The following is an 8332-nucleotide window of genomic DNA, read 5'->3' on the forward strand; positions in this document are numbered from 1 at the left end:
AGGGAAAATCTCATTTCATGTGCAGCATGCAATGTGCATTCATTTCCAAAGAATCTGAACTTGCTCAGGGTGAGCTGTGAATGTATATTTTCCAGGAAGACACAATCTTTAAAATTCTGTCTGCCAGGGTGGGAAACCAAGGGGGGTCTTAGTAAGGTTGTTAAGCCTATTAAAATTTAAGGCTGTTTACTCAGTTATGCAACTAGACCATCTATTTTTTTTTTACTATCAGGTGAAGACTTAATGCTTCAAATGACAGAGGAAGAGTTAAAAATACACAATGTCCTTGAAGCTACAAGGCATAAGAACCAGAGAAAAAGAAGTACCAGAAAGGACAACAGAGATAACATGCTGAAGGAGACAGGTCATTAATGAGACCAAATTCACAACCTTAAACATTTGTATTTTCACACATTCTAGCTACTTGGTGTTAAAATAAAGACAAGGTTAGTTTCAGCTTTAATAAATTTTAGAGTGTCAAAATAAGTGTTGTAGATAAGCAATGGTTTTACCTTGCCTAGCTAATAAAATAAAGCTGTAACTCATTTTCCTATAGGAAAACAGGATTTCTTTTCTCTCCCAATTCCTGTCATCATAATGAATCAAACAGATTTTAGGCCTAAATTTACAACAAAAAACAAATCAACTACTTCAACTGATAGGCACCTAGAAACACCTGAACTGTGGCTTTATATTCACTAAATCTATAGCATTGCCTTTTCTGGAACAAAACTCCACTCATTTTCTATCTGTATCATCAGAAGACTGTATAGGCAAGGTGCCAAAAGTGTCTCAAGTTAAAAATAGTCTTTGTCTTCTTCATAAATATTAAATAAATATTAAATTAGCGGGAGGGTGGGAGAGGAAGTGTTCTTTATCAGCCACAAAATCCTCTTAACTGAGCAAAATCTTAACTTAAAACCAAGTGGCCATTGCAGTATGTGAAAAGAACCAGCAAAATATAAACAATGTAGCTAAAGCGTCAGTGGATTTGGCTCACTGCATTTCCTTGTTTTTTTTAAAATATCTAAAACAGAAAAAGGAAAAAGAAAAACAGAAAAAGAATATGGTTCCTACTTTCAAAGTCAATGATTGCATCATAGTTTCTAAGAAAGCAGTGACATGAACATGCTTTTTATAATATACGACATCCATTTTAGTAAAATGGAGACTAATTACAAACTCCTTATTGAAAGGCATAGGAAGGGGAAGCAGACATTCCCTCAATCTGACCAAGGAAACTCTTTTTTTCCTTCCTTACAGCAAGTTCTATTTTGGTCAGAAAATGTTTTTGCAAGACAAGGGAACCAACTTGCTCAAGATAGAAGTGTGAATATTAAAGGGGTCCTGCCCTCTAGTTTTTCTGCATGGACAATGGCTCTATTTTGGGCATTTGTTCTGCCATATAATGACACAGAACCACAGAATCTTAGGGGCTGGAAGGGACCTCGAAAGATCATCTAGTCCAACCCCCCTGCCAGAGCAGGATCACCTAGAGCACATCACACAGGAACGTGTCCAGGCAGGTTTTGAATGTCTCCAGAGAAGGAGACTCCACAACCTCTCTGGGCAGCCTGTTCCAGGGCTCTGTCACTCTCACAGTAAAGAAGCCTTTTCTGATGTTCACATGAAACCTCCTATGTTACCGTTTGCAGAGCTATCATCTCACTCATCTACTGCTGCACTTAGGACTCTCTTGATACTTACCTGACTTCCTTCATTTTACTGCCTGACTCTCTTATAATTATTAAAATATTAAGCTATCAACAGAAAGGTTTCCTCATTATTTTTTTTTATGCTTCCAGATATAAAATAAATACACCATCAATCCTGTGTGTGTCATTGTCATTTGTGTGACAAATTGTCTATAAAAAAAAAAAAAAAAAAAAAAAAAAAAAAAGAAGCCTTTACAGTTGCACTTGCCATCATTTACTGAGAAAACCACCACAACAGCAGAGCCATAAATATCTCTCTACATTTTGGCTCAAAAATGGAGAGAGATCAATGGCACTAAAAGGAATTATCTTTCTTACTTAGATGAACACATACATATACACACAGAAAAAAATGACAATGAAAGCTCTAACTTCATTTTCAGAAATGGCTGAATGTTTTCCATGTAAGACTTGGACGCACTGATCACTTTCCTTGGTATACTCAAGTCTGGAAACGTCACACAGAATGGAAAGCTTCACTGATCTAAGAAAAACTGAATACGTTAAGACCACATTTTTCTATCTAACAGATGAACAGTAATCCCTCCATAAAATGAATCATCAGGTATTCCTTGAAGTCTTGGGACAAGAAAAAAGTTCAACAGAGTGTGGTCTTTTAAACTGACACACTACAGTTCCCCATATTTTCTGTGGAGAATATAAATTGCTTCTAAGTACTTACTATGTTGCATGCCATTCAAATTCTCTTGCTTCAATTTATTATATTAAAAAGTAATACAAACTTCAATTCTTCATTGCAAAAGTACAGATCCAGCGAAAGGACATAGGAAATTCAATTCACACCAAAATGGCTACAAAGTTCAAATTATTTTATTTGCAGTCCTCCCATGTCCTTCTCAGCATCCCTTAAAATGTCACTTATTTTATAAAAGATATAGATTTTTTGAGTATTGATGTGTTCTTAGAACAGACAAGTTCTCTCCGCTTTTAGATTTTCAGACATCATTTATCCATCCCAAATCACTAATGATTACAACTAAAATAAAGGGGTCTGCATGAGTAAAGGTTACAGGACTAAACTTACAGCTCAAAAGTTTGTACCTTATCAGACTCTCATCTTCAATCCTATATTCAAAATGTACTTATGTATGCAAAGAAATTGCAAATCAAATAATTAAACACTACAGGAAATTAGACAAAAGAAAAAGGAACCACTTCAACACCACAGAGATTCTATTCAGCTATCACATTAATAGCAAAAAACATATTTTGATTGTAGCTTCTGCAGGTATAAAATTACACATTTTAGACTTTACTTTTATTGCAGTACATAGATCCACAAAGTATTTTCAGTCCTGCAAGGTGTTCTAAAGTCTTGTAATCATTCAGCAAAGCATCTGGACAGCACTTCTTAAATTTTAAACAGAGGAGTAACTCCACTTGCTAAAATATGTTCCAGAGTATGTAGCACTTCTCAGAATAAATTCAAGCAGCAGAATTAAGTATAAAATGCTGCTGAACTTCTTTACTATGGAAATCAACATTAAAGGTTTTGCATTTTTTAAGCCAAGTGATTAACTCATTCCTCATAAATTTAGTTTTGATTTCTTTATGAAATCTAATGTAGTCTTTATGTTACCATTCTATTATGTAAAAAGCAATGCTTTTTCATTGCAGACTAAGATAAATGTATTGGAAAAGTATTTTACTGCAGCGATAATGCTCTTCTTTTTGTAAGAAATGGACATTTTCCTGTCTTTTTTCCTCTCTCATTTAACTAAATAAAATCTGTGCATGATATAATTGCAAAAATCAGAGTACTAAACCAGCATTTTTACTAGCTTTTCCAGTAAAAACACCTACCACAGCAACTGCATATTGCACTAAAAGCCAAAAAACCCTGCAGGACACTTGAAGCAACTAATGTGATATGATATTTTAAAGATATATATATATATATATATATAAATATATATTAATTTATTCACCCTGTTGTAGCTAAAAATGTAGTCATTCAAGTCTGTGGTAGAAGGAATGATGGGAAATCTCTGAGAAAATGCAATTATGTGGAGATATATATATATATATATATATAATACACACACACACTTCACAGACTTCTTCCCTAGCTGGAATCTCACCACCTCTTAATTCCTCTTCCAAGACATTTTGCAAGGATGTTCTCCAAATTAGATTGTGAAAAAGAATTTCAAATAATATTTTCCTTTAATAATAACATATAATTTTATACACAAGGGAGCACTTCAGTGAATTTCCTTCCACAAAGAATTATGTAATAATTATATCTGAACACATATATTCCTATTAAATATTTTAACTTAAAATATTAAAGGAAAATGCCTTTAAACATTTCTTTCTTAGAAAAAAATTATGAAGAACCATGAATTCAGGAAAAAGACTTACCTTTCTTGTCATCAAAGTACAGTGTCTGTTGAGCTGGATTTGACCACTGGAGGGAGGTGTTATCATTTTGATCGACCCTGCAGGTCAAATTTGCTGTTCCCCCTTCAACAACAGTGACATTCTGTGTAAGTGGAAACTGTCCTTGGCTTCCTGAGGAGGAAGGGGAGGGATGAAGAAAGAGAGAAAGAGAAAAAACAAAGGATTTGAGTTGCAGAACTGAATTTACTGGAGCAACTTCCCAAAGATGACAGAGACTGAATTCAGTGAGATCTATTCTGACCAAAAAAGAAAGTAGCATATATCTGGGAAAATAATAATAATAAAATAATAAAAATTGCAAGATGTTCTCGATATCCAAGAAACAGACAGGCTAATTAAGAAATAAGGGATTTTTCCCCTTCTTGCCACCCCTCCTCCCCCCTGCCGGTAAGTTATACTAATTAGTTACAAAGAAATATTCTGCAATTTTATCTCCTCAGACATACCATACATATAAGATGTGCTAACACATAAGGCTCATCTGCTACATACCTACTTAGATGTTTCAATAGAAACAATATAGTTAAATGGCTGTTGCAAACATCACCCAAAGCATTAACAAAAAATCTGCATAGGAATTTTAAAATGGAGAGACAGGCCAGCCTTCACTGTCTAATTCTTTTTATACTTGTTAAAAAATTCTCAGGACCATGTTTTTCCTGCCAGGCTTAGAAAGTTGTTGAAGAGCAAATGCAGTGGGAACCTAATAGTGGATGCATCCTCTGTTGAGGGAATATAACCTGATCTCATATGAAAATGGAAGTGATGATGCAGTAGGTCTCTCTCACATCTGCGATTCTATCCCAGAGCATTATGAATCACATTAAGCGCTTGCTGAAAAGTCCCTGGGAAGATTTCCAAGTGCCTCTATACAATACAGGAGCAGTATAACCCAGGCTCTTGAATCACAAGCATTTTCAATGGCATAGTTAGACTAAAGTGTTTACGCGTTGTGAGAATAGCACACTCTTTGTCAAAGAAACACAACACATTTTGACAAAGAGTATTGCAACAAGGGAGCACAATGAGAACATGGAAGTAATTTCTAACATGGGTGGGGAAAGAAAAGTTCTTCAGTAATAAGCAAGACACATCATTTTCTGGAAGATATTATTCAAGGACACAAAGCAAAAGAAAGACAACCCATTAGTCTAAATCAAATATATGCTTCTTTCTTCTCCTGCTTTTATATAGGTTCTATTAATACAAGAGGCACTCAAGGGTAGGCAGAGCCATTAGGATAAGAAGTATAATACCAAGATTGACATTCAAGTGAGATTTGTTGAACATGAAAAATCTCTCTACAGATCTACAGGAATGAACAAGCTCATGGATGTCCTAAATACATTAAGAAAATTACATATACAATATCCACTAATTATACCATCACATAATCAAAATTTTGGCATAAAACCTACACAGAAATATCCTATTTTAGTGGCTCATGTCAGAGTTGTTCTTGGCTCAGTTAAACTGAGGCATATCTTCCATATGGAAGGCATGATAATATACAAGTCTATTATCTAGTATACAGGCTTTCAGATGATCTCAGTAAGAAATTACTAAACAAGAAATTAATAGCTGAATTTCTATTTGACATGTTGATACTGCAAAAAACGTAATCCCAGCAAGATTTTGATAGCTGTCCATTTTGCTATGTAAAATTATTTTGATGGCCTTAGGCCTGGCATTTAAGCATCTATGGCATTGAAACCACTAGTGTTTAGGTAGCCTAACACTCTCCACAAATACTATACAAAAAATAAAAAATAAAAAATTATGTGTTTATAGCTTGGAAAAAAAAAAGTAAAATATCAGCAGTGCTAAGGAAAGGTCATCTCAATAAATGAAATTACAATGAACTTTTCATTTGAACAAAAATACCTCCTTGTCTTGGTTTAAAAAACTAAAATAAAATTTAAATTAAAAAGATTTCCATCAAAATACCAATCTGAATAACTGGTATAACTTCTGTACAAATACCAACCTCCTGTATATGTCTAAACATAAAAATTTACTATGTTCTGGTATTTACTATAAAAGGGTATTTACTATTAACAGAAAAACAGATATAGTAAATAAAAAATACTGAACACTGAAAACACCATGGCTAATTTAAATGCGGCAAACAATAAATGCCAAAATGCTTATGAAATCCTCCATATCTGACACTTCATTAATCAAACCCTGCTTCTTGAAACCACATGTTGAGAAATACTTGATGAGTGAAAAATATTAAATAAGGATGGAAAAAAAAACACAACAAAACAAAAAAAAACAAACCCAAAGAACAGAAAAGATTTCTCATTTCCTTACATTTCTCCTCTTTCAATTCCAGTGTGTCAAGGAACCTCAAGTTACTGCATAAATTGCTTATTGCTTAAATTAGAATTTTAAAAATCCAGAAAAATGCACACAGGCTGTTATTACTTCCACTAAATTACAGGAATCTTGCCAAAGAAATAACCTTCTAAAGTATGAGTTGTGGATAAGAAGCTACAGGGGCTACAATATTTTTTTTTCATACAAGTATTAAACAGAACCTAATGCCAGAGATACAGCATAGTGAAATCTGTCATTTACATTAAAGAATGGAAGATAGTTTAATAAAAACCAACCAAACAAATTGCTTTAATGATTTAGGACACCATTACCCTGACATGGGAAATCCCCCAAGGATTACCCTTTATTCTCTTTCTGATATTATAGTTCTTATTATGAAGACATCAGTGTGTATGTAGTCTATAATTTGCTAATGATTGTCAAGTCATAGACCCATTTGACCATAACAGTGGTTCGTAGGTAAACTTTTCTGACTAACCATTTTAATGGAAACTGTGGATGCCATGATCTGAAAAAGTCAGAACTTTCTTTTCTCTGGTAACTGTACTGCACACTGATTTTTTGGAAGCAAGAATTGACCTAGCATGTAAAAGGGAAACCAAAGCATTAATCCTATCCTGTACCAATACAGAAGCTGTGAAGACCTGGAGAAAATGCACACACCTTCACATGAAGCTTGGAGTGGAGAAAGAGGTATAGAAAAATGTGACTTAAATTAAATCTAGAAACTCACCCAAGTGCCAAGAAAGGTAAAAAAAATTAGACAGAACAATGCCAAAAGAATGAACACTGCATACCCTTTAATGGGACCAAAAATATTAATGTGATGGGAAAACCAAGACAAAGAAACATTTATTATATATACTTTATTATTTGCTTCAGCATCTAATTTAGGCTATTGAAGTGGGAACTTTGGGGTTAGAAGGACTGGAGAAGGTTGTAAAAGCCTTTACGAGACAGATAAATGTTACAGAAAGCATCAACATCATGCCATCTAATAAAAGCATTGTAAGTGTCAAAGAAGGTTCTTATGCTGCTGAGGATTATGTCTGGTTCTGGGGAAACTGATGGTAGCTTGTGGGAAAGGCCTAATTTCTGTTAAACAGGTAGGTAGCACGCAATTGGGCTGGATGAAGAACCCAGGCCATGGGTGATGCAAACAAGGTGTTCTCAGTCAGTTCTTGGTACCACCATTGAGCTGTGAGGGCAGCAGACTCCTGCTGCAGCACAGCTACGCATGGCTGGACTGCTGACTGGAATCACATCATTCCCTGAGTTAGTTGTTTTGGAAAACACCCTTACACCTGGGATAACTTACCACCACTGCAAAAAAGCATCCATATTCCCAGTGTTGAGTATGTTGGTTCTGATTCATGTGAATAGTCTCATTAAATCAAGAATGTTTGGTGATGAGCCTTCAAGAAGGCAGCAAGCCTAAAGGCCCTGCCAGACTGAGGCCAGCATGTTAAAATAAAGTTTTCATCATCATTTCAACAACCAAATGGTACTATTATGGTACTCTAGTATAAATGGTTCCTAAAATAGTTACTAAACTTGTATTTCTTAATTTCTTCCTCAACTCTGGAAGCTGAGAGAAAACAAGACAAGGTGCTCTAACAAAAAAAAAAAAAAAATCCACTTGAATTAAGAAGTCTAGTAATGGAAAGCTTAGTGCCACCTTCAGTAACTTATTTCAGAGAAAAATGGTCATAATTGTTTAAACAAGAAAACAGGTTTTTATTTCTTGTCCAAATTTGTCTCACTGCAGCACCTATTAACCACTGACTGTTGTTATATCTTTATCCCTGCTCTGAAGAGTTCTCTGATATAAATTTTTTCTTCCTTTTTTA

General features: G+C 34.5%; 1 protein-coding gene across 1 annotated transcript in view; it reads right to left on the reverse strand.

The window, feature by feature from the left end:
• The window catches only part of CADM2 (cell adhesion molecule 2), a gene marked incomplete at its 5' end in the record, with an annotated part of 191978 nt that extends 185613 nt beyond the window's left edge, over positions 1 to 6365 (reverse strand). The window contains 2 exons of the mRNA XM_010005524.1: positions 4101 to 4250; positions 6326 to 6365. Of these exons, the coding sequence (XP_010003826.1) occupies positions 4101 to 4250; positions 6326 to 6365 (190 nt within the window). The remainder of the gene's footprint in view (positions 1 to 4100; positions 4251 to 6325) is intronic.
• Positions 6366 to 8332: the final 1967 nt, after the last annotated feature.

The sequence above is a fragment of the Chaetura pelagica genome, unplaced genomic scaffold (assembly GCF_000747805.2).
Source record: "Chaetura pelagica isolate M959 unplaced genomic scaffold, ChaPel_1.0 scaffold39, whole genome shotgun sequence".
In the NCBI taxonomy this organism is placed as follows: domain Eukaryota; kingdom Metazoa; phylum Chordata; class Aves; order Apodiformes; family Apodidae; genus Chaetura; species Chaetura pelagica.